Genomic DNA, 25,135 nt, shown 5'->3' on the forward strand with positions numbered 1-25,135 from the left:
GTTTAAAGTGTATTTTGCTTTACTTTGTTCTTTGGGGTAAAAATGTCATGAGGGTAGCCACAATGGACAAGGCACATTGTACAACAGACACATTTTTTCATTGAATCTTTTAGATTCATTATACTTCAAGCACTTAAAGGCAACATTTACATACTGGGCCTACAGAATTTGAATGAAGAGATCATGGGGTTGGCCTGCTACATTAACAGTCATGCACTGAATTTCTTATAGCCTAGAGTACAGTGCAATGGATGTGAATAATAATACAGCACAATAATAATAATATGCATCATGCCATATTAACATATTAATTGAAAGACTAACCTCTGATAAGAGACAGTGTTTTCCAATCTGCGTAACTGCTAACATCTAATGAATCTCTTCTTTCAACTGCCTTTCCACCCATTTTATGTTTTTAAAAATATTACTTGTATAGTTATGGTAACCAACTCGCAGGAGGAGAGGTAATCCTCTCTCTTAGCTAGAAGGCTCCAATGAAAGCAGAAACAAAATTGCATCACTTAATAGAAACATTGGAGCACACTAAAGCTGAATTATTACAATGACTATAGGACCCAAAACAATGTCCATGGATGGATTATGAGACAATGGGCACCTGGGCACAGGAATTCTCCTATAAAGGAGCAGGTCCCCAGAGTGAAGAGAAACAAAACGATCACAACTGACACATCTCTTTGTAGAGGTTTAGACTTTCCCTGTGGTCATTTTGTGGTCTACTGTTGTTTTGTGTCTCCTTGTAGTTATCTCGTCTCCTTGTGGTTGTTTAGTGTGTAGTTGTAGTTGTTTGGGTCTAAGGGCCCATGACCTCTTGGGCTCCTGGGCATGTACTTTGTAGGCCCACTCAGTAATCCATCCATGGCAATATTTAGTTTAATATCACAACATCAGTATAATTTAGGTTCCAGCTTTAATCCTCAGTTGTGTGGAGTTTGCATGTTCTCCTTGTGCCTGTGTGAGTTCCCTCTGGGTTCAGGCTGCCTTTCACTGTCTAAAAGACACGCAGGTTAGGTTACTTGATACTCTAAAATTGCCCTTTATGTCAGCCCTGCGATACACTGGCAACCTTTCCAGGGTATACCCCACCTGTCACCCAATATCAGCTGGGATTGGCCTAGCTCCCTGTGACCCTTTAAGGATAGGCAGTATAGATAATGGATGCATGGATATTTGTATATCCATGACTGAAAAAGCAGTCATGAGTGGCTTATGTAGTCAAAGAAAATTTGAACGCCCATGAGCATCAAGCCAGCATTAAGTTACTAGTGAAATTTGTCCATAATTTGGTGCACACAGATTCATATGAGAAAATGCAGATATGATACATAAACATCTGTGAAGTTGTTCCAGTGCCATCCTGCCTGGGGAACAAGACAAAGAAATAAAGCCCTGCTCCAGGCTGCTTCAGACCATTTTGGTGTTCCAGACCAGACACCCAGTCCAACCTGCTGGTGTCTGGTCCTGCTGATAATGCATAGACCTCAGGGTTGGTCTTGGTAATATGATGGACTGCAGTGAATAAATCTGCAGTTTTTGGAGTACATAAAATACACCAATGTGTATGCATCACTCAAATACAAGAAGTATTGTTCTTTTTTTGACATCATGAATTTACATAGATGAGGCCAAAATCCCTTGTATAAACACACCCAGCCAGCCCTCCCCTAACAAACGGGCTGTCCCCATCTTTGGAGCTGAGAGGGTTATTTGGACAGAGGCAGGCCGTCATGGCATGACTAATGATGGATGATTGCAGTTTAATTACACTCTAAGGGTATCACTTATCTGCGGCTGGCTGGAAATAAATGAAGCTTTTCAATACCTCACACAGTCTGTGGAATTATGGCAATGTATCTTTGTCATTTTACAAATATGTGTTTGTGAGAGGACTGCACTCTCACTATTGGTTTATCCCTTTGTTATTTGTCTTTATTCTATGCCCATACCCATTGTTTTAGCAGCAGATTATAGCCATTAATCTGGGAGGGGTCTCTTTTAATCTGCGATGAAATCCTAAATGAGGATGTCTGATGAGATTGAACCACTACAAAAACATCCCCTCTGAAAATTAATGCTGGTGGAAATCTGCTTACTCTGGACTTACACAGTGGCATCCCTCGCCTCCGAATGGGCTAGGGTGGGGGAGATGCCCCGTGGAGTTAGTCCATATGGCATAACAGTTGGCACATGTATATTTTTTGAGGTCTTGATGGTGCTGTATGTAATTCACTGGGACATCACTAACTAGCTTAACCGGGCAGCGAGTGGAGTGTGTGTAAAATGGTTCATTTTCCTCCTCACACCCCCAGCGTCCATACTGCCTCCATATCTGAGAGATGACATTTATGCGAGCAGCTAAGTGTTCAGTTTATATTAGAGCGTGTGTGGATTTTGTGCCTCGGGGGCAGACTTACTGGCAAGTGATGTATTTGACTGACTGAGTGTTTCACTGTGGTCACACTCCAGTTGGAAAATCCCTCCATCCCACTACAACCCACCCCCCTCCCCCTGCCTTTTTTCCCCCTTCTTTTTTTAGGTTTAATTCATCCTGTGTGGCTGCATAGGAGTCACGTAAACATCATGCAGAGCCCAGAGCAAAAATGAGATTGGGGGGGGGGGGGCGAGGAGGTGGAGGGGGTTAGACCGTTTGTGTGACACAGAGAGTGAGAGAGAAACAGACGGAGAGCTGGAGAAAGAGAGGAAGAGAGAGGGAGATAGGGAGAGAGAGGGGAGCCTGTGTGTTTGTTTCACCTCCTAATCAGTTTTCCTGGGGGATCTATCATCGACTGCAGCAGAGGAGGCAAGTGGAAAAGCGGAAAAAGAAGATAGTACAGTTCATCCCGGCTGCAATCTTCTCCCATCACAAATTTGAACCTCGTACAAGTAAGGAATTCTTTAAAATCGTGCTGCTTATTGAAGGTTGTAAGCGCTCAGAAAATGAATCTGTTGTATTCTACTCTGAAGTTGCTGGACATGAAATTATCTTATGCTGTGATGGAGCGTTTCATTTGTGCATTTCTCAAGTACTATCAGATATAAAATCAGATGAATGCAGTAGTTGAGGTGATTCTGCATGAGTTTTATCTGCATGTTATCTTGTTGATGTACACATGCATGTGAGATGACATTTATGACTTCCCACCCACTCCATGCCAGTTCACATGAGACCGTGAGGATCTTTCATACAGCAGCATGTGATGAGATTCAGTGCGCTTGTTTCCCTAAATGTCAATGCTTTATTTAATCGTACAAGGGGGTGCAAAACTGTGTTAGTCACACAATGTCTCATTTAACAGCTTGCTTATTGAACTTCACACAGAAATGTTTCATATTGGCTAATAAGCCCCCCCCCTAGTTTGAGAAATATCCAGAGAAAAATGTGCCTTTTCTGCCTCCCTCATGCAACCATCGAAATGTGTTTTAAAGTATTCTCCCTGGAAGAAAAAAAAAGCAGGCTTTGAACAAAAGAGTTGCTTTCTGCGCCCTGCTCCATATGCATGAATGCAGCAGCTTCTTTCATGATGCTGTCTCACAGAGATAACAACATCTCTGTGTCTGTTATCTATTTCAGCTGGTGTAAGAATCATAATCTTCTTGGTAAATGATGATTTATGATGCGTGTCCCTGCCGTAATTATCAGTTAGACTGAGTTGCCTTATTTGTAGCAACTGTCTATAAAAGCTAATGGAAGTAATTGGCTCACATTTCTTTTTTTTTATACACTAGGGCAATGGGGTTGTATGAATGGTATGGAAACCTGTGTTTGAACTGTGCTCACATGTGTTCTGTCCAAAAGTGGAGCACACGCAGAGACATGGGAGCTTTGATGACTTGTCCTGCGAGAATCTCCTCTTGCCCCAGTTTCTATCTCTGAAAAGACACCACGGGTAAGAAATGGGAACAGCAGCTGGAAAACAGACGTGTGGAAACACACGTGCGTGATGCCCCTGTGTGAACGAGCTACCGCACAAATTTCACAGTTCATGGGCTTTAATGAGCTGCCGCAGCCTGTCCATCACACTGACTGGAGAGCACCTCAGCAGACCTGGCAACCAGACAGTGACTACTACGCTGGGGCAATCTGACTGATCACACTGACAACAAAATGAGCATGTTAATATTGTTTGTACCGAATTGCTTTAAGGTTATTTTAGGCGCATCTGTGATTTAGCATATGCTCAGTGTGAGAGTGGTTTCAATAAGAAAAGCATGCAACGTGCGGCTTTGGTGTCGAGATGCTAGAGTGCAGAGGGATAAGGCATAAAATGCATGACTAGATCAGTGAGCAATAACAAACTCAAGATGGATGAAAATTACAAGTAAACTACAGATGAATGGATGTGCGCTAAGTCTCAGGGCAAAGGAAGATGATCACTGTGCACACACTGCAGAGACTAACCATCAGTTCAGAGGAGGGAAGGTGACAACTAATCAAACTCGGACTCAGGCTGACCAACTGATTGCCCCCATCTCGGTGCTCAAGGCTGTGTGCAGCAGCCTGGATCGAATTGCTGATGGGCAACTAAGGAAATATGATCATACATCACCTGCTGCTGATGCCTGCTTAAACCTCCCCTACTTCTGCCCAAACAAAATAAAAGCTGTTTGATTTCCCTTGAGCTGCAAGAGAGTTCACTTGCTCAGCTATTTTGAGAAGGTTTAGTGTTAGTGTTTAAAAAGTTGCCTTTAGTTTAAATTGTTGTTGATGGGTGCAGGTGCAATTTTTGTGTTTGTGACCCCTTCCTCAAAAAAATCGCATGAGAGGGCAGAGGGAGGCTGCGGACGTGTGGTTGCCGGGAGACTGCTGTAGGTGGATTATGAAATGCATGGGGAAAGCAGAGGCCAGTCACTCAGCTGGGAGCGCATTGAGTTGTGTAATGATGGGAAATGTCAGTTAAGGGCAAGAAAAGGGGGGAGGAGGAGGTGGAGAGAAAAGAGCAGGACAGTGAATAAAAAAGACACAGATCCCTAAATGAAAGGTTAATTGGATTCTGTGAGGTGTTTTCAGCTGCAGCGTTTCTTAACTGCTATACAGTGTCCACTTTGTAGCTCTCGGTGATACAATTTAATCTCCTCTACCAGATGTTGCCGCTCTCCAGCACTGGTATTACAACCCCAGATTACACTCCAGTCTAACTATCCTCTCTTATCTCTCGTGTTAATGGCAGATGACAGAAATGGACGCCCCTCTCTCCACCCCATGCAATATCCAGATTTGCGAGGTGACCTGCGACTCCTTCCGCATCATGTGGGACATGACCCCAGAGGACACTGCCAGAGCCACACACTTCTTCATCGACCTGAGCCGCAAGGAGAGCAGGGACCCAAACCGCTTTAAACACAGGGTCTGACAATTTGAAACTGCTACATAACCTTCCCCTGTCTGCTCCCTGAATGCAATCTGCTCCCTGCTGTGTTGCCTACGCTCATATTCCAGATTTGCACCAATCAGTTTTTGCTGCTGAGAAATTTGCCTTTCACCATATGATTGCAGTCCACCCTGTACTGCATCCCCCCTAAGAGGGCAGCTTAAATGAAACAGGAAAACATGTTTTTACTGAGGTCTGGTTGTGTTAAAAGACGGGTCTAACTGCCATATAATATTCTCTGTTAGTCTGAACACAGAAAACAGCGGTTGCGCCCTTTCAGTCACTTCCAATACAGGCGTAAAAGGAAAATGAGTGTAGTCAACGGCTTCAGGCCACTGACTCACTTGTACATTGTTTCCTCATAAAGTGGACAAAAACTGACAAATTCAGCTGCAGCACAGAACAGTTTTCATGTTGATTACTTCCAAAGTACATCACTAAATTCCCAAAGTAAGCAAAATTCAGGCAGCACAGACATAAAGTGACAAAAAGACAATATGAGCTGGTTTATTGTCCCTTTTTGTATTAAAAAAAATGTATTTGTCTGGTACCACTTATCTCAAACAGTGAGAGAAGATGCTTTGTACCAAATTTAGCTGCCAGCTACTTCCCATTTGCAGTCCCTGGATCTGCAGATGAACTGCACCTCTAATATGTACGACATATATTTTCAAGTACCACACAGATGTTTACCTATTTATTTTTAGTTATGCTGGCAGCATGGCAAAGTCAGCCTGTCTGTTGTTTGCACAGCCAGTCCACCCCTTTAGTCCAAACTAAAATATCTCAACAACTATTGGATGGATTGGGTGAGGTGGTAAACACTAGCATGTTAGAATTTTCATTGTGAGCATGTTAGAATGCTGATGTTAACATTTAGGCTCACTGCTGTGCCTAAGTAGCTGGCTCCCTCACAGAGCCGCTAGCATGGCTATAGTCTCCTATTTGTCTATTTATTTCTAAAGAAGGATTTTACCTTTTCACAGTGTTACACTGACAGTGGTTATGCTAGCAGGTGTCTAAATTTAGCTCAAGTAGCCAAAGACTAACATTCATGATCTCTGTTCATTTCAGATGCAAAATACTGACTGTAATTATGGCATATTATTGCAGCTGAAAAAAGTGCTTTTGTGAAGTAAAGGCAGGTGTAGGATTGAGTGAGCTGTTCCTCAATGGGTGATAAGCTCTCCCTCTCTGATTCACAAAGTGGCACAAACAAAGTTGCATCAGAGATGTTACCATGGGGATATATGGGCCTCTGAGCCTGTAGTAATTAGCTGTGCTTCTTAGAAGCCTTGGCCAAAACAAAGCAGCTGATTTGATTAGATGTATCCTAGTTACAGCAGCTTGGGCTTGAAGTGGAATATCATGCTAATAAGGCAAAGTTTATGGAGGAGAATGGTTGACTTAACAATTGCATTTACATTTGCTTTGAAATGTAAATTAAAACACACAGGAGCCTGTTATAGCCTTGCATCCTGTCCCTGATGTCAACTCTTTCCTGCTTTGTCCTCCAGGATGTGCCAACCAAGCTAGTGGCCAAGGCTGTTCCCCTCCCCATGGCGGTGAGGGGACACTGGTTCCTCAGCCCGCGGACCGAGTACTGTGTTGCTGTTCAAACTGCTGTCCGACAGCCAGACGGTGACTACCTGGTGTCAGAGTGGAGCCAGGTGGTGGAGTTCTGCACTGGAGGTAAGACATATACTATGTGTGACAGCTAAACTAACACTGTAATGTATGCAGGAGGTGGAATATGAGAGCTTTAACTGAAGCAATACAAGATAAGGACAAGGAAGTGCAGTGCCCAGAAGTGGCAAAATAACAATCCTGTCTCAGCACTGGGTAGTCATTAGCATTTGAAAGCAGTGCAGACTTGAAATAATTACACAGTTCCGATCAACTTTGCAGACTATGCCATGGAACACCTACAGCAGCTCCTTGACAAGGCTAAGGGCTCTGCAGGGAGGCTGCTGAAATTCTCTGTGTTTTATCGCAACCAGCACCCAGACTACTTCGACAACGTCAGGTCAGTGCGCCATTGATTGTGTACCTAAAGCCGTGCTTCTTGCAATTAAGTCTAATACTCTTTTCCTCCTCATGCCTTGCATTAGGAAGGAATGCGGAGGACTAATGCGTTCAGCCCTAAAAGACAGCAGTGGGAGTCATGGCTCCCCTATCAACGGCAAACTGCAGGGAGTCTTCTTCAGCTGCAACACAGAGTTTGACACAGGCCTCCCTCCCAAAGACTCCCCCTATGGCCCCTTGCGTTTCCAAATCCCAGCTGGACACCTGCTGAACCCCAAAATCTGCCTGTATTTTGCAGACTTCTACTGCATGTACACAGCCTACCACTATGTGGTGCTGGTGTTGGCCCCCGTTGGCTCTGAGGGAGATACCTTCTGTCGCACCCGCCTCCCTATGCTGGACTTGGCCTCCAACCCCTTCCTGACATACACTGCCCCCCAGAGGCCGGGGGAGGAGCCTCTGTACTGCCACGCCAGCGACGTCATCCTTGAGGTGCTTTTTACTGAGCCAGTTCGTTTGGATCTGGGCAGTGTGGAGCAGATCAGTGGGCACCACCAGCTCATGAGTCTGACCACAGCCAACGCTAAGAAAGACCCAAGCTGCAAAGTGTGCAACATTAGTGTGGGGCGCTGATGGAGATGCTGATGTTAATACAGAGCTGGGAACATGTGAGCCTACAATGCTGAAAGACAAAGACAAAACAGTTTGAGTTCATCAGGTGTAGGTCGGAACACAGTGGAAACAGCCCACCTCTCGGGGTGTGTGCATGCTGCTTTCCCTCTTCCCTCCTGCCTGGACTAGAATAGTGAGTATTAGACTTTTACAATGTGTATCGCAGAACTCCGCCATGATCACAGCAGGAAATACAGTAAACGTCCATCCGTGACTGCTGAACAAAAGCATAATTGAAAACATGATAGGCTTTAGAAGAACAGAGAAAATTTGAGCTCCTTATTTGTTGAGAGTCATCGGTGCTCTCTGGTGTCTTTGTGGTGTTTTTTAAGTATCTTTTTCAAACCTTTTTAATTTACAGCTTTCCCCCTAAGATGTGTTTATTTTTTTCTTATGCTGGACTGCTAGTTTGATGTGATTGTGTGTTTGATACAACTTGGAAGTTCAACTGCTCAAAGCATGCCCCTTTTATAAGTCAGTGGTTTTAAATATTATAGAGGTCATAACAAATATTTTGCTATTTCTGCTTCTTGTGATGCTCTATGGAGTTACTGCCAGATGTTCTTTGTCTTTAAAAAAAAAAGACTTCTTACTGTCAAATGTATAACCATTAATGCTACATTGTAGCTTTAACTATAGTTTTCAGCATTCCTGCCAGATACTTGTTGTATGTAAGTTTTTGCTACTGCTACGTAGCCAGTTAGCATTACCCACTGTCTACTTACTAAGAATCTCAGTCATTGTTGTGTTTTGTAGTTAGAATACGTTCTCTGAGCAGCGCTATTTCTTCATCCTCTCATGTTGGACTGAGGGCAGACTGGATGCCACAGTGTCTCACTATGGCAAAATATTATGAGACAGGACAGGCCCGGGTTAGCTGGTTAGCATGCAAACTTCATTATAATAAGAGCATGACATAGACGCGAAACAAGCTAACATTAGTGGTGCTTTCCTCCGGCAGAGACAGTTCTTGTGGAGTAAAGGAATGAAGTTTGATGTTGAGCTCACAATGATTCTTCTAGACTGGAAGGCAAACAGTTGTTAATGCTAATGTTAGCTAAGTAAGGATAGCAAACACGTACATATAGCACCTTTAATCCATCTTAAAGTTAACTGTAAAGTTATAATTCAGGAATTCATTGTGATCCTAATGACACACTTTCTTTAAATGTTGCACAAACAGGCTTTTACTGTGGAAAAATATGGTGCAATGTGACACAGAGCAGGGCCATTTAGTATGTTTGGTGTTTTGAGAACTACAGGAAAGTAATGGGGAAGATGGTATCACAAAGTTCCCTGCAATCAGTCTCTGACAGCAAGCCTCGGCTCTATAAACAGGGCTGAGCTAAGATTAGCTTCTCTCCTGCTTCTGTTTGTCCCTCCCCAGTAATCTCTGACCTATATGGGAATCCCAAAAATGCCCAGAGTGAAAAGGGATCCCCTCCCTGGTGCACAACAGTAACACATAGGCTGATAAGTGACCAACATGTAGGACCATGACAAGAGAGTGGGGACTGAAAAGCAAGGTCACCCATTTGATGTTGAATGTGAACTGGGAAAGGAAACCAAATGCAGCAGAAGTGATATGTTTTAAAGTTTTTACACAAAGCAGTTAATGAAATGTCTAAACTTTTATGAAAATATAAGCACCAATTCAGAGTGAAAACAATGCAAATGTAATAAAAAAAATATATACACCTCATCTTTACCCACGTGTTTTAAGTAAGACAGGGATCCTCTGTAAGTTTAGCAGCTCATGCCCTTTCACTCAGATTCTTCCCGCAACAGAGATGTGAGCTCACACACACCGCAATGCTGTAATTCTGTCCATTGTTATTGTCCCAAAAAGGTTTGCTCTGCCCTCCTGGTAAATAACTTAAACAGAATTCTATCTTCCTTTTGGCATCTAGCACTTTAGGAATGGCAATGTCAAATTCAAAGATGTCTGTCTGTGGTCCTCCAAAGCGTTTCTGCAGGTACGTACAGGGCACGTCTTTGTAGCTCTGCCACGAGTCAAAGGTGATGCGGACACGCACATCCTTCTGGAAGCTGATGTTCCTGACTCGGACGGTGCCTTGGAGGGCCTGTTCAGTAACACTGCAGTTCTCCAGGATAACCATGCTCTCTGCCAGCTTGGCACGGAAGGCCTGGAAATCTGCAGACGGCTGTGAGAAGCCCAGTTTGAGCCGTGTTCCTGGGCAGCAGGTGCTGACGGTGCAGCTGTAGCTGTCGTCTGTCATGCTGCCCAAGCCCTGCAGTGACGGCAGTGGGTCGAGGTCAGACTGCTCCTCTTCATCAGAAAACTCTCTCACAGCTATTAGAGACAATCCTCTTGAGTCAGCGAAAACCACACGTTTGTTCTTGATTGGAATCAAAACCTCATCATCAAGGTCATCCAAGTCATCCAAGAAGGATGAGAGAGGGTGGGTCAGATAAGCTTGACTCAAGATGTCAGAGGGTAGCTGATCTGAAACTGGAGGACGGATGCAAGGGCGCTGGGGTTTCAGGATGGGAACCCAGACATGAGGACACAGTTGTTTACGCTGGTCCAAGCACAGCCTGACAGCAATCTCCACAAGTCCGGATGACTGGGCCATTGACCTGAGGCCAACTGCTGGCTGAACACTTGCAAAAGATAAAGATGATTTTAATAAAGACTGCTGCACTAGAAGTGTGATTAAGCTTCTGTAGCTGTGCTGTGACTGGGCTGTGAGGTGCATTAAGGAATGCATCACAACAGTAAGATGACACTAAAACCGTGATAATTACAATTCACTCTCTCTCTCTCTGAAAAATGATTGAAGAGGGGATGGAAGATAATGCACCCCACAGCAGCAGAATCACCACACACTCCACACAAGTGCTTACGTTGTACTAGGGATCTCCATGGTACAGGAATACTATCCTCAATACTTGGTTGGAGTTCTAGAAAATAGAGGGAAAAAAACAATATGTCAATATCACAGCACAGTATTTTGATATGTTGCAAAATAACTGTTGTCACACAAACCTTGAGAAAAAACAACAAAATCTTACTTACAAACACGCATGAGCTGCAAGTTGTAGAGAGTAGCCTCAGTCATCCCTTTGCCCACAGGAGAATCTGGCACAATGTCCTATTTATACTACCTCAGTTAAGATGTCATGTCGTATACCCCACCCTCTCTCTCTCCTGACCAATCAGCTGAGTATTGTTGTTCTGTGTCCTGCTGATGTTATTTTAAACCTGCATATAATAATGATTTTAAGTCATGTACAACATCAGTTCTTATTTTTAACTTAGGTGCTTTGTATGTAGCCAAATTCTGAATTTGATGGTCAGTACAAAAATTTGTTGTCACACCAGTATGCTCAGCTGTAAAGATTTCTGTCAAACTATGACCTTGTATTGTCATCTCAGATCAATGTTGTCCTGTGCTGACATGGCATTAAAGCACATACAGGTCTACTATATGTACTTGTAATTGTACTCTACATTGTGGAAACTATTCCACTCATCCTGGACTCTATTCCCAGACTTGTCAATGGACATGGATACCACTGAGGCCCGGGCCTGGATCCAAGACCACTGCTAGCTGGCCCGTGTCCTGAAGGGATCCTTGTCCAACAGACCCATCACCATGTGTGACGCAGATTAGGGGCCGGATTACAAACGAGTCTCAGCGTGCCAGCCACTTAACCTAGAGAGCTATTCAAGAATCATGCCTAGTACGTGTGAACATATTGAATTACTTCAAATACGTTCTGAGTTTTAATAGATGTGCATTTGGACACCGAATTAAAGGACATTTTGATGACTTCAAACCTCAAAATTAGTATAAAAGTGGTTATACTGGCTGAGATTTGACATCCAGAAAGCTGATAGAGGTTGAGGGTGTTGTGAATAATAAATATACTGAAATACTCATAATCATTCAATCACTTACATTTTTAAGGTTTTATTTTTCTCAAATCCAGAGTATCAACCATTCTCATGGTCTAAGGGAACCTGTATTCCAACATTTTAATATGAATTACAGCATTCGTGTCATTTCTGAATGCTTAAATCCCTAATCTAACAACACATGGTTATAAGATTTGATATTAACTAGATCAACAGAGCAGCTCAAGCAGACCATCTGTTGACATGTAGTTCAGTTCTCTCAGTCTCTCATTGGTTCCAATTACTGGGTAATTTGTGTGAGGGCAAACAATAAGCACTGATTGCTCCCTCTGAAACGCTTACATAACAATGCTGTTACAACAATTATGTCTCGGAGAAGACAAAGCTACACACATCCTCTTAGGCTGAAACTAAAAACACACAATAAAAACAAACTTCAAGTGTGAAGTTGTATTGCTGTTGTCATATTATCTATGATAACAGCAATACATATTTATTTAAGTATGAATATCACCAAAAGAAACAGCTTTCTTTCACATATAAACACAAATTAACATCTGAACCTTGGGATGGTCACGCATTGTGATGCCAAGTGAACTGATGAAATTTCACCTTCAGGTCATCTGATGCATCCTGTTACTGAGCAGCAGAGCAAAAGCCCAATAATGCAAGTCATCTGGATATAGTAACAGAGGGAATGTTGAATCAGAGCCTTTAAGAGTCTTTACCAGTCTCAACAAACCAGAATACATTGGAATTATGTAACCAAACTTATGTTGTGACATGATTAAAAAGGTCCTGAAAATAACACCACCACAGTGCAAACACTGGTTTGGTGAACATAGTTCATTCGCAGCCTTCACTTCTCATTAGCAGTGACCTTATATGTGGTGTTAATATTTTTCCACAGAATTACATTTCTTGAAGCCATGGTACCACAAATGTCTCAGTGTTTGCATTCAACACATCAGTCCTAAATCCTGACAACAGTGGCAAAGAAGGACATGTTTCCTCTCTGCAGGCTAAACTGCCCATTCCTTATCATCCACTATGTAATAAAAATGAGCCAATGCCCATTTTATGATCTCCTGGAGCCATCCACACCAACATACAGACCTGGAACATAAAAATAACGGTGTTAGTTGTATTTAATTGTAAGCTGTCATTAAGTAAGATGACAACATATTGTAAACACGCTGTGGTTTGTAATAGAGGCACTTTTCTTCCATAATCTGTTGCCAAGAGACAATGAACACTGCAAAAAAAAGTGAGAGCTAAAAATACATCCAGATGTCACTGCAAAGCAGTTGCTTATGTAAGATCTGCAGAAATGAATTAGCAGATGTCTGTACAGGAGGGTACGAGGGCAGTGTTGAGTTAATGAGAGGGATGACACAGTCAAACCCATCGTTACTTACCTCCACATTCAAATTAACTGCACAGCTCCACTTGAAACAAGTGGTGCTATAGTTCGATATCGCATTAGGTGCTGAGAGCCCTCTTCTAGATCCACAACATACTCTCTGATAGGAGAGACAGAGCAGAGATAATATCAGTTGTTTTAGTATCTATGCAGAAAAACAGAACAGCACTGAATGTGAAAAGGGAACACTGCCACCTATTGGGATTTAGAAACAATGACAAGTACCTCTGATCATCTGTTTCAGGCTCAACCAAGATATTCTCCTGTCTCTCCTTCACTCGCAGAAACACAAAGGAGTCCAAGCAGGGCTCAGGCACTGGGATTACATTAGAATACATGGGACTTATCATCGTGGTCAGTGAAAATGTCAGACCAAATGCCACCATCTGCCGGCGCATGCCAAAATGCAGTATTTCAGGCATGGGTCATCCAAGAGCAAACAAACAGAAAGAGAGCCTGTGAGATTTTACCTGCTTTCAGCATATCTACTGTCTGCAGGTTGGGGGGCATACGCTTCAGTGCCACAGCCTTCAGGTAGGTTTCTGTGTTGGCATAGTATCTGTACGCCAGACAAACATGTGCTTTAAATGTAAACTGTCACAAAAACAGGGCAGTTTCAACAAACAGCACAGAGCTTATTCTACCATACTCACTCTTTGGCAAAGGCAAACTCTTCAGGTGAGAGTAGAGAGGGATCTCCCTCACCTCGCGACTTTTCTCTCTCCAGGACGTGTGGGAAAAACCTTTCAATCTAGACATGGCACAAACAAACATACCAAAAAAAAAAAGAGAAAAACATCTGGCATTTCTGTCAACAAGCGCCTTGTTTTGTATGCTGTTCTGTTGATCTGACCGACCTTCTGCAGACGAGAGCGCAGGTAGCTGCTCAGAACAAAGCGGATCCTGTCTATCTCCATGCGATGGATGCTGGCCTTTGCGTCACCTTTCTTCACCCTCTGCAAGTTGGCTTCCTGTTGGTACGAAGGCCACAACAACACAGTTAGAAATTTCTTTTCATCAGGGTGACTTACAATGACCAGAAAAGCAACATCATACACTGGTTAAAAGAGTTGATTATTTGAATGAATGACTATGTAAATGCATTCATCAACCTCTGTCTCCACAGCTGGATCTGGTATTGGGTTTATAACAGCAGTAACATACTCTAAATTACACTGATACACAACAGTTTCTAATATTTGCTTATTACTCAAAAAGGTAAATCAAAACAAACTAGTACAAAAACACTTTTATGTAGATTTCATTAATTTGCCTGATTACACATATGACATGTCCTTAAAAAGTCCCAATATCTCTGTAGGGCTTCTTATTGAATAATTTATGCATATTATTAAACCGATTAGTAATTGAATCATTACAAACTTAAACTCAAACTTAAGTATTTATTTGTCATAGTCTAGAAAATATCCTTTATAACATGCAGTATTTTTATGTCATGGATATCTGAGGCATATATTCATCATAATAAATGGTTTGCCCATGGATACACATTTCAGGTAATTTAACGAGCAGAATAGTCAAAAGTTTGCTGGCTCCAGTTTCTCAAATGTGAGGACATGTTGCCATTTTCTGTTTGCTACTAATACTTATGTGTGTATTGTTGAGTAACATTTTTAACAGGAGTTTTACCGCATTTTTAGAGTGTGGTATTAGTATGAATATTGAAGTAAAGGACCTGAATACCTCCTCCACAACAGTAGTTTCATTAGTCATGAAAATAATCGTTGGTTTCAGCCGTGCACCCTATATCTATAAATACAACTGCTGTTTTGTGACATTTAGACATGTAGATAAAATCATGAGTGTTTCTGAGCCTGTAGTAAACACGAGATGAGGTATTCCCCATCAAATTTACCATGTGAGTCAGCTGCTCCATCACACACTCAACCACCTCTGATCTGTTCTCCAGCAGCTCCGGTGAGAACTTCTCATTCAGCCAAGCCTGCGACACACACACACACACACACACACACACACACACACACACAGAGGAAAACGACTGTGAAGATACAGCGGGCAAGCTAGGGAGACCGTAGGAGGTCTGAGGTACTACATGTCACACATGTCGCCATGTTATTAACACCAGCTCACTTCTTCCAGTTTAGCGATCAGCTCCGCCGGAGTCATAACATCCTCCTGACTGTCATCTTGGTTGAGGTCGCTGCCGTCGTCAGACAGAGCGTCCGACATAGTTTTCTTTTACGAAGTTAACAAAAACAAAGCACCGAGCTCAACAGGAACACGACCTGTACTTTTCAACAAAAGATTAAAGCGACTCAAAAAGAATACGTTTGAATATTTTTGCCAGAGACAAGAGCCAGCTACAACGCACTGTTTTCACTCGATTCCTTGATGATTGGCGCCACTGCAACTGTACTCTCGCGAGATAAAATGTTTTGGTTGTATTCCCTGAGTTGAACCTTCAAGGCAAGGTTCCTCACAAGCTGCGTGAAGTGTGTATAACCATTAAAAGGATAATACAATCAAATGATTTAGTTTATATTACATTAACACTAGAGTTTCTATTATGGTTGGTGTAAGGGTCTGTCTTTCCCATAGAAAACGAGATTTTAACACTGCCTGGGAGCAGTGGTGCTTCCTGAGAGTTTCGACTCAGGGAATCAATATTTCTCTACCAGTGTTATGAACACAGCTACAAATAGTGTTAAGAATATCATGTTTGTTACGATTTCAGGATAATAGGTAAATAGGCCTAAGTAGTAGTTGATGGTGCAGCAAATTGCATTTTAACCTAATTTTCATTCTAGTGATGCTCAGTGAAAACAACATTAATTTGCACTGCAGTGAGAACAACCTGGAGCTCAATGCTGTGAAGACAGTGGAGATAGTTGTAGACTTCTGTAGACCCCCATCATCCTGTGTGACTCCCCAGTCAGAATTGTGGAGTCCTTCTGCTTCCTGGGGACCATCATCACCCAGGACCTCAAATGGGAGCTAAACATCAGCTCCCTCATCAAGAAGGCCCAGCAGAGGATGTACTTCCTGCGGCAGTTGAAGAAGTTCAACTTGCCAAGGACAATGATGGTGCACTTCTACGCCTCCATCACTGAGTCCATCCTCACCTCCTCTATCTTCATCTGGTACATTGCTGCCACTGCCAAGGACAGAGGCAGGCCGCAGCATGTCATCCGGTCTGGTGAGAAGGTGATTGGCTGTAACCTGCCTTCTCTCCAGGACCTGTCCACCTCCAGAACCCTGAGGCGGGCAGGAAAGATTATGGCCGATCCCTCCCACCCTCATCACAAACTTTTCAAGACAGTCCCTGCGATCCATCTAAACCAAGACCTCATGCCACAAGAACAGTTTCTTCCTGTCTGCAACTAGGCTCCTCAACAAGATCTAAGCCCCCCCACCCACCCACACAGACTGTGACAGACTCTAATCCTGCCCAGCCCCCCCCTCACCTATTACACATTACATTAATGTTAAACACACATTTATGCATTACATTAATGCACATCTCTGAGGACAATCACTGCCACCCTCACACATTTGCACTCTACACTTGACATTTGAATTATAAGTATATTTATGTTCCTTATATAGTTTTTTTTTTTTTTGCTTTTACTCTTACTTCTACTTTCTATCTGTCTTTGTTTACTATCTCTGTTTTTTAGCACCAATATACCAAGACAAATTCCTTGTATGTGCAAACTTACTTGGCAATAAAGTCTGATTCTGATGTATCCCCTGTATAATTATGTCTGCTCTCTCTCTCTCTTTCACCCTTGTGTGGCTCTATCAGCTCACGTAGATTTAAAAGAAATGCCATTATCTGCTTTGCTTGTTCCAGCTGGTTCAGACCACACTGTGCCTTACAGCAGAATCTCATTTGTCTGATCTTCTCTTCCTTCTTCATCAATCATGCCACATAATTCTTCAGTAATGATCTTGCATCCGCTGTGGTATTGCCATTGTACTGCAATGACGTTCAATGTGTCACTTTTCACAGCAGCTTCCTCTGGGCTTATCTGCACTAAATCAGACCTGCAGGGTGGTTCTAACCAGGTTGCACCACAACTTGGAGAGCTGCAGTCACTTTGTAAAGCAGATCAGCAGACATAATAACACAGCTGGCATTCATGCAGAGAGAGCTTTGCAAAATCATGCTTGCATGTGCACAGTGAGAAACATCAAAATACAGGCTAGTCCCTCCCATTTTGCATCTTTGCATTTTCCATCATATCATAAATTTATTCTGTTATTCACAGATGACCTCCTCATTTACTTAGGAGTCCTTTAGTCACTCATTCACAAATTAGGAGACAAATAAAAAAATCAACTAATATATGAATTTGACAAAATGTATATAGTTAAGAACAAAGGACCATTTAAAAAAAAACTTTGTTTATTATTTTTATTTATTCATGATCATTCACTTACTCTCTGTTTAAATACATTTGAATGAGATCTGCATGTGATATTTAAAAAAACACTGATATAAAGCAGATATGGTATTCATACAGTATCATATTCAATACAGTACAATGACGAACAGTACAGAAAGTTCATAGCTTTCAAAAACAACTGGATGTGTGTGAGCAATCTATTCTGAATTTGTCATCTTCATACAGATTTGTCATTCAGATTTGGCTATTTCTTTCTGTACATGTAATTGTGTAAAGTGACATTTACAAAAAAAATTGTGGGTGAATGACAGACATGCTACTTTTATTACTGTAAGACTTTAAATTTACATGATACACTAGTGTAACACCATGTGTTGTTTAATATCACATGCATGTTTCTGTGTAATCTCTCTCAGAGTTCTGCTGTGAGTTTAAAAATAATAAAGCACCCATTCGATGCGCTTGGGCAATTCAACCAGTTTCAGTGTGTTCCTATAAATATCCCTAACCATCACTGCTCTGACTTTATTTCCTCTCAGTCTACTTTGGTATTGGCCACAGAAGGTCTCAGTCAGTTAATTACAGTAACTAACAGAACTAGGCTGTGTGTGAAGCCACAGTGCCTAAATATGTGTGTTACATACTTGTGCCAACACATAAGGCTTCACCAAATTACACAGAGCAATAAAAAAGTGAGCCAACAAGCTCAATGGCTGAACTTTGATTATCTTTTTTTTTTTTTTTTTTTTTTTTTTTTTTTTTTTAATTTTGACAAGTGACAAGTCTGGAGCAGAAATATAAAAAAAAATCACAGCTTGTGAGGATAAATGGGATTCATGGCAGGTAGGGTATATCCAGTTTGGGGATTTAACAGAGGAATGGAGTAGGGGTATGGGTAAACAGCAGAACCAAAGAGAGCAGAGTGAGCTGGACCCACTGGTATATGACGGTACATTAGCTGGGATTGAGGTAGTCTCATTCTGTTGGGGAGAAACACGGGGTGCAGAGGAGGCTGGTGCCGAGAGTCTCTCCCTGATTTGTCGTAGCTTGACAGGACGCATGACACTGGCAGGGTGGCGGCAGAATGCGACAGACTCTGCTGAACGGGGGGAACCTTTTGTAGCATTGTCCTGGATTTCTCCCTCTTCTCTGTCGGATAAAGCCACGGGGCCACATTGTTCAGCTTCTTTGCGCAAGTCAGAGGGTCATCCTGGTGCACCAGCCTGTTTTGGTGGACTTTATAATTTGGCCGAATGGGAGCGGGCCGCAGAAGCTGCAGAGATTTTGGCACAACTTTGGTGAAACTAGAGGTAGACATTGGAGCACAGTCAGATTTCTCAGTGAAAGAGGAGGGTGAGGGGAAAGGATGGGTGTAATATTTGTTAGTGCCTTTGTGGATTGGCTTCCAGGCAGAGTATTTATTTTGGCTTTTTATTGAGTCAGCTGTCAATGATTGGGAGCTGACGTGAGAAATGTCTTTATTCGATCCTGCATGGTCTTTGGATGTCTGAGAGCAGCTCACAGATTTATCCTCACTGCAGCTGGACGTATTTTTAACAGAACTAGAACAGTTTTGGCTCAATTCTGAACTTGATGCAGGTTTATCTTCGTTCCCTGCCGGGCCTTCGTCGGATGAAACAGAGTCAGGGGAAGGGCTGCGGGAGGAGGAGGAAGATAGAGGGAGCGGGGATCCATCAGAAGAGTTACAGTTCTGGCTGGAGGAAGCCCGGGCTGGAGACTGGGAGCAGCGGATGACGGAGGGCCTCTCTTTATCCTCACTTTGTGGACTCGGTGGCAAGTTAAGGCTGGCCTGAGCCATTCGCTTTTTTTTCTCCAGAGGGGAGATGACCTCTCCAGCAGCAGATGGGATGGGAGCAGTCCAAGGGTTGGTCGTGGTGACCGGGAGAAGGTGGGCATAGACGGGGACTATGTTTGGCTGAGAGCAGTCTGGATGGTGTCTGTCAGAGGAGGACGCCCAGAGAGCGGAGTGAGGATGCATCACTGCTTCACTTTGGCAGGCAGCCTCTGGACTCCTCTGGGTGTGCATCTGTAAAATATTACACATGATATTTAAAAAAAAAAAGTGGAGCATAACTTTTCTAACTTTTAGACTTTTCATCAAAGATATGTTACCTCAGAATCCATCTCTCTATCTGACACAGTCCTTTTCCTCTTCACATCAGCTTTGTTGACCTTTCCATCCAAGTTTCTCTTATACGGCTTCCGTGGTTTGCTGGGTGGCAGAGGTTTGTCTTCCTCTCCTTTTATGTGTCTTTCAAAGGGCAGCACGAGTCTAAGGAAATAATTTCTGATCGTAAATCATCCTGCACGCAGACTAAATTGACGCGTTAGTTGGAAAACAGAATCGCCCTCACCTCTCATAGTGTCTGCGGGTGCAAGTGGCGGCGCTGGTGCTACCTGGACTTCCTCCCAGCTCATCGTACACTTTCTTCCAAAGACGTTGTGCCGTCACCTGTTGGTTAACATGGAGAAGCAAGTGACACCTTTTAGGTATGATCACGATGATACATAAAACAAAAATGCTCATAGCCTCTTCCCCTAGCACAAACTAAAGGGTTGCTTGGTGCCTGAAGGCCACTGGAGGGCCAAAAAATGAGGAAATTGCTGGTCATGATGAATTATTATCTTGTTTTTTCAGCTGTTTTTTGTGCTCAAATTGTACTGAAGTTGATTTGCTGCAAGACTGTGGCCCTTTGGTTCCAAATTACATCCTGTGCTTGGACCCCACTGTGCCTACTTTCAGGTCTGTCTTTTAAAACTGTTTTTAAGGAAAGGCTATGGCAGGTTACCCTTTAAATGCCACGTCATCTGGTTTTCAGTACCGAGAGAACACTGATCTTTAAATTTGTGTGCACGTAGGTGGCTTATATTGTTGTGTTTCCACCAAGGGATACGGTGGCGGCAGAGGTGAGGGTCATCTCTGTTTTAGAACCCAAGCTCTGCCCTAGTGCCATTTCAATATGAGTTTACACCCTCAGAACTTGTCTTGCAGTGTCTTATGATCAAAGGCAATGCTGCCTGGGTGGTGATGCAGTGAGAGCTCAGAGACCTAAATGTCCCCCAGTGTGGTGAAGAAAACCACCATGTTGCAGTACCTGACTTATCGCTCATTTTCCACTGAGAAACCAGTACACACTCAAGCCTTTTGCATCAGACAAAATGACTGTGAGCAATAGTCAAATAAAGAACTTGTACTCACTAAATCGTAGCCCCCACGTTTCTCAACAGCTTTGTAGATCCTCCAGAGATTAACTGAGAGTGGAAAGAACAAAAGTGAAAACCTAAATATTTTTGTTCCATGTGAACATTATGTTCATTTAACAGCAAGCACGGTGCTAATGAACATAAACTCACTCTGCTTGAAGCCCAGATGTGGGATCCTTTCTATGGGCGAGCCTTTGTCCTTCATGAAAGAGTGCAGGCTGGATACAAAAGCCTTCTCCTCCATCTGTACCAGGCTGGGCCTCGCCTCGTCCTCACATTCAGTTGTAGAGTCGTGAATCTCGATGATGGGGGGAGAAGCCTGGAGCCACAGAGAGAAGATGCGTAAGCGTGCGTTTCTCTGCGTCAAAAATTGAGCAGCTCTTGTAAATGTGACACGGTCCACTGGAAACCTGTTTTACAGTTGAAGGTTATTATCATATATGGGAAAATGACACACTCAGTCATCTCGTGGGACACAAATGCTGAAATGAAACATCAAAATCAGAGTAGGGTTTTACCGCTACTTTCAATAGATAACCGCTGCACATCCTGTCTGGAGAGATAGCAGCAGACTTGTGGGGTTTTTGGTCTAGAGTTGTCAGTCACTGGTATCACAAATGTCACTTTGAAAAACAAACATGAGCAATAAGAAGAAATTTATACATTAAGTGTTGTAAACAGCATATACCAGCTGTGATTGCTGAGAAGCCAAATACTGGGAAAAAGTACTGCTTTTTTTGTATCTAAAACATGCATGGTTGCATGTTTGCTGTATTTCTGCAGAACTTGTGTCAGTAACTTCGAAGAGGACCTTAAAATACCACTGAATTAGGTTTATCAACTTAAGTGTTACAACCCATACTACCCAGAATTCTGGTGTAAGAAATTGACAATGTCACTATTTGTGGTTTGTGAGAAAGCAGAAATGAAACACTGAAGGCATGCAGAATTAAAATCATCAGTTAGAGAGATTTCAAGAAGAGAAGTGTAAAACAACCAAAACATAAGAAGAGAAACTGTTGATGAAGACGATACTGTTTCTGTATTTTAATCCTGATGATATATGGTAAGTTTGACTTTGGGATTGTCCCTTTAAAACTTGAATATAAAAAAAAAATGGTAGAAGTGCATGCTGGAAAATCTTTGTGATGAGTGCAGTATACAGTGTGCTGAATAAATACACAGTAGTTGTCAACAATATTGTGCTTGTTGTGTGAACACTGGCTCAGACTGATATCGTCACTTCTGTTATTGCAGTGAAATCGAAGATTACGGGTATTTCGTGCCAGATATTTACATGCGAAATCTCACTTTGCCGCTTTGCGTCAATCAATTTCGATAGATTGGCTGTCAAAACAGACCACAATGGACAATGTCAATATTTTACTTCTGAATCACCGCACGTAGAAGCGGCTTTATTTCTGTGGCAGTCATTGTACAACAAAACAGCTCGAGGCGGTTTCATATTGAATCAAGTTCCTCTATGCGGTTCCTGGTTCCGAGAAGTAGGCCTCTAGAGTGAGTAATAGTGAAGGTGCAGGCCTCTAACCAAGATAGCCCCGACTGAGTCACAGTTCAGAGGCTCCACACTGCTGTTCCCAGTCAACAGCCTGACACCTCTGACTTTCCACTGTTATTCTGTGTCACCTAAGAGAAAACCTCAGTGAGCCAGATATTTTTGTTTGTGTTGTTTGTGAGAGGAGATTAGATTTCCCAAACCTCATCTGAATTTCCTGTATTTCCAGGACAGCAATCTCTGCAATCTCTGTACAGTTGTGTAAGCGGTGATATCTATGGTAGGCAAAATTGCAAAATATTGCATGAGATCTTGTGTGATATTCACCAGTATTCACATTACGTTTTTCTTTTCTTTTCTTTTTTTTTTACTTTCAGCCACTGGTTGACATTCATCTGATTCACAAAACTTTCAGGTTCATGCATCAATGGTTGCCTACAGGAAACGTCTGCACTCTAAGCCACATACTGTAGCCCCCCCTTTTTTGCTGCAGCTCTCACTCTACACCACAGAACAAATATCATTGTGAAAAGTTCAGTTGATTTCCACCAGGTGAAATTCTTTTTCTTTCTTTTTTTTTTTTTTTTGGAAAACTGTGTGGGTGATGTTGATGTCAATGTGTTGATATGCAACTCTCACAATGATTGTGAGTGGCGTGCTGGATCGATGCTATCAGCAGGCCAGAATTCACCACAGAAACCACCAGGCTTTCAACTAACATCAGTCTTGGAAATTTGGTGAGCTAATTCGTGTTTTCTCATATTATACCTCTCACTTCAGTTACCAGAACAGCGGCTGTGCGAGGACCTCCTGCAGTTTCTGTATGTGCAATGAAATATTGTGTGTGCGCGCGAGGTGGCCTATGCGTGCGTTTCGTACGGCCCTGTCAGAATACAAAGCAGAATCACTTATTCCTCGTTACTCATTTCACAATCTGCCATCAAGATGAAACACACTGTACGCACACACCACCAGCACTTCAAAAAAAAAAAAATTGCCACTATCTCAAATTCACTAAAAAAGGGAAATGAAAACACGACGTGTAACTCATTCTGAGTAGTCATGTCTGTAGTCACTGATTAACTGTAACTGATGGAAATTGCCCAGCTTGCTACCAGAAGGCCAACTGACATTTTATCAGCGGTGACTGAGGTTAGTACCTGGTTCATTGTCCCCTTCTCTTCGTCACTGGCTGCTGTTTGTTGTGACGTCTCGCTCTGGTCCTCTTGAGCTGCAAACATGACACATTGCAGGGACAAGGCATTTTACCACTGTAATTTATGTGAATTTGAATTCAGAGAACACAGTAACAAGACGCCAACCACTTCTCCATTTCAAGAAACATTATATGTGGCAATACACTGTCTGAACAGATCAAAATGTAGATTACATAAAAAGTGTGAACACCGATTGTTATCACTTCTGGGAAGGTTTTAATTTCATTATGTGTTCAATGATCAGGTGATGTATCAGCACAGAAAAAAAAAAAAAAAAGAAAGAAATCTGTCAAACATATTGTCTACTGAGTCTGATATAAAACCACAGGTTGCAAAACCACTTCCTGCTCATGAACATAACCGCTTGTATGCTGCACTGTATGATATTGTAACACTTGAACAACAGTACTTAAAACAGTGTCCATAATATTACTGTTAGTAATGGAATATAATATATTGAAAAATATTGTACATGTTATCTCCAGGTCTTAAAGCTTTTAAGCGTGTTTTTATTTTATTTGTTTATTTTTGGAGTGGAGGTGTGGCTTTTACATTGCATTTGCCAAGTATTATATGAAGTAAATAAAACATATGTTTTCTTAAAAAAAAACAAACAACAAAAAAAAAACACAAGCCCTGGGAATGGAGTATAATTCTGAAAATGTGATGAAATGTCATTCTTCACAAAAAGTCAGCTCAGTACCTCGTAGCCCTCCACCCACCCACACTGATATCATTTGTGTGCAAAACCAATATGCTTCTCTTTTGAGATCACTTGTTTCCTGTGCTGTGGCTTGAACCTTTAATTCTGCTTTCAGTAGCCTCTAACTTCTCCATTTCATTTCTTAAAGAAATACTTTTGATAAATTGCTTCAAACATGCTTTGTAACTTAGGTAAATGGGTGTTTATGTATTAAAGCATGCATTTGAAATGGTGTTTTGACCAGATATTAATCTCAGTTAAATTAGTGTGAGAGATTAATCTGGGCACATGTTTAAGATGAATGTTAATAATACATTCCTAAGGCGTTACGGTTTTCTATAGCAAAGTACTTTGTTTCTTTCACAAATTACTGAAATATACGCTAATTTACTTTTGCAAAACTAAACTTGATAAATATGATATAAACAAGGTCATTGAAAATGTTACTATTCATAAAGTTCAGAATAACTAAAACTATACAGTATTCAACCTGTTGTACTTAGTACAAAAACAGTAAATATGAACAGTATCTGGTTTCAATAAAGATAAATAATTCTCACCCATTTCCAGAAGCTGTCTGCTAGTCTCCGGCTTGACTGTGTTTTGTGACAGTAATTCATGCGGCGCCCTCTTCAACTTCACACCTCGAAATAGGAAGGTGTCTCCACAGGACAGTTTCATTGGTTGACTGAT

General features: G+C 42.1%; 4 protein-coding genes across 4 annotated transcripts; 1 reads left to right on the forward strand and 3 right to left on the reverse strand.

Annotated features, from left to right (window-relative positions):
* Positions 1 to 2,589: 2,589 nt before the first annotated feature.
* On the forward strand, positions 2,590 to 8,714 carry LOC108878712 (phytanoyl-CoA hydroxylase-interacting protein). The gene is made up of 5 exons (XM_018669660.2): positions 2,590 to 2,901; positions 5,187 to 5,363; positions 6,905 to 7,079; positions 7,296 to 7,413; positions 7,499 to 8,714. Exons 2-5 carry the CDS (start codon positions 5,187 to 5,189, stop codon positions 8,043 to 8,045), a joined length of 1,017 nt encoding a protein of 338 aa, XP_018525176.1. The 5' UTR covers positions 2,590 to 2,901; the 3' UTR covers positions 8,046 to 8,714.
* A 449-nt stretch (positions 8,715 to 9,163) lies between these two features.
* Positions 9,164 to 11,265, reverse strand: ppp1r3c2b (protein phosphatase 1 regulatory subunit 3C2, duplicate b). Its single transcript, XM_018669663.2, has 3 exons — positions 11,125 to 11,265; positions 10,953 to 11,009; positions 9,164 to 10,709 (listed from the first exon to the last, which is right to left on the reverse strand). Exons 2-3 carry the CDS (start codon positions 10,970 to 10,972, stop codon positions 9,839 to 9,841), a joined length of 891 nt encoding a protein of 296 aa, XP_018525179.1. The 5' UTR covers positions 10,973 to 11,009; positions 11,125 to 11,265; the 3' UTR covers positions 9,164 to 9,838.
* Positions 11,266 to 11,997: 732 nt separating this feature from the next.
* Positions 11,998 to 15,794, reverse strand: gins4 (GINS complex subunit 4 (Sld5 homolog)). The gene is made up of 8 exons (XM_018669659.2): positions 15,503 to 15,794; positions 15,267 to 15,353; positions 14,248 to 14,361; positions 14,044 to 14,141; positions 13,861 to 13,949; positions 13,616 to 13,706; positions 13,386 to 13,490; positions 11,998 to 13,083 (listed from the first exon to the last, which is right to left on the reverse strand). Exons 1-7 carry the CDS (start codon positions 15,599 to 15,601, stop codon positions 13,394 to 13,396), a joined length of 675 nt encoding a protein of 224 aa, XP_018525175.1. The 5' UTR covers positions 15,602 to 15,794; the 3' UTR covers positions 11,998 to 13,083; positions 13,386 to 13,393.
* Positions 15,795 to 17,775: 1,981 nt separating this feature from the next.
* On the reverse strand, positions 17,776 to 25,135 carry arid5a (AT rich interactive domain 5A (MRF1-like)). Its single transcript, XM_018669742.2, has 7 exons — positions 25,003 to 25,135; positions 23,683 to 23,753; positions 21,157 to 21,325; positions 21,002 to 21,054; positions 20,157 to 20,254; positions 19,915 to 20,074; positions 17,776 to 19,828 (listed from the first exon to the last, which is right to left on the reverse strand). The coding sequence occupies exons 1-7, from the start codon at positions 25,121 to 25,123 to the stop codon at positions 18,590 to 18,592; spliced, it is 1,911 nt and encodes a 636-aa protein (XP_018525258.1). The 5' UTR covers positions 25,124 to 25,135; the 3' UTR covers positions 17,776 to 18,589.

The sequence above is a fragment of the Lates calcarifer genome, linkage group LG13 (genome assembly GCF_001640805.2).
Source record: "Lates calcarifer isolate ASB-BC8 linkage group LG13, TLL_Latcal_v3, whole genome shotgun sequence".
NCBI classification, from domain to species: Eukaryota; Metazoa; Chordata; class Actinopteri; family Centropomidae; genus Lates; species Lates calcarifer.

Bases quoted from the DNA above. Each gene is read 5' to 3' on its own strand.
- ppp1r3c2b (XM_018669663.2), bottom strand. From the start codon at position 10,972: ATGGAGATCCCTAGTACAAC. The intron at 10,710-10,952 runs GTAAGCACTTGT...ATCTTTTGCAAG, and splicing joins ATGGAGATCCCTAGTACAAC to TGTTCAGCCAGCAGTTGGCC.
- LOC108878712 (XM_018669660.2), top strand. From the start codon at position 5,187: ATGACAGAAATGGACGCCCCTCTCTCCACCCCATGCAATATCCAGATT. The intron at 7,080-7,295 runs GTAAGACATATA...TCAACTTTGCAG, and splicing joins GGTGGAGTTCTGCACTGGAG to ACTATGCCATGGAACACCTA. The intron at 7,414-7,498 runs GTCAGTGCGCCA...GCCTTGCATTAG, and splicing joins GACTACTTCGACAACGTCAG to GAAGGAATGCGGAGGACTAA.
- arid5a (XM_018669742.2), bottom strand. From the start codon at position 25,123: ATGAAACTGTCCTGTGGAGACACCTTCCTATTTCGAGGTGTGAAGTTG. The intron at 21,055-21,156 runs GTGAGTTTATGT...TTCCACTCTCAG, and splicing joins ACATCTGGGCTTCAAGCAGA to TTAATCTCTGGAGGATCTAC. The intron at 19,829-19,914 runs GTAACATATCTT...AATATTTTACAG, and splicing joins ATAGAGAGATGGATTCTGAG to ATGCACACCCAGAGGAGTCC.
- gins4 (XM_018669659.2), bottom strand. From the start codon at position 15,601: ATGTCGGACGCTCTGTCTGACGACGGCAGCGACCTCAACCAAGATGAC. The intron at 14,142-14,247 runs GTCGGTCAGATC...TGCCATGTCTAG, and splicing joins TGCGCTCTCGTCTGCAGAAG to ATTGAAAGGTTTTTCCCACA. The intron at 13,491-13,615 runs GTACTTGTCATT...CTCTCCTATCAG, and splicing joins CCTGAAACAGATGATCAGAG to AGAGTATGTTGTGGATCTAG.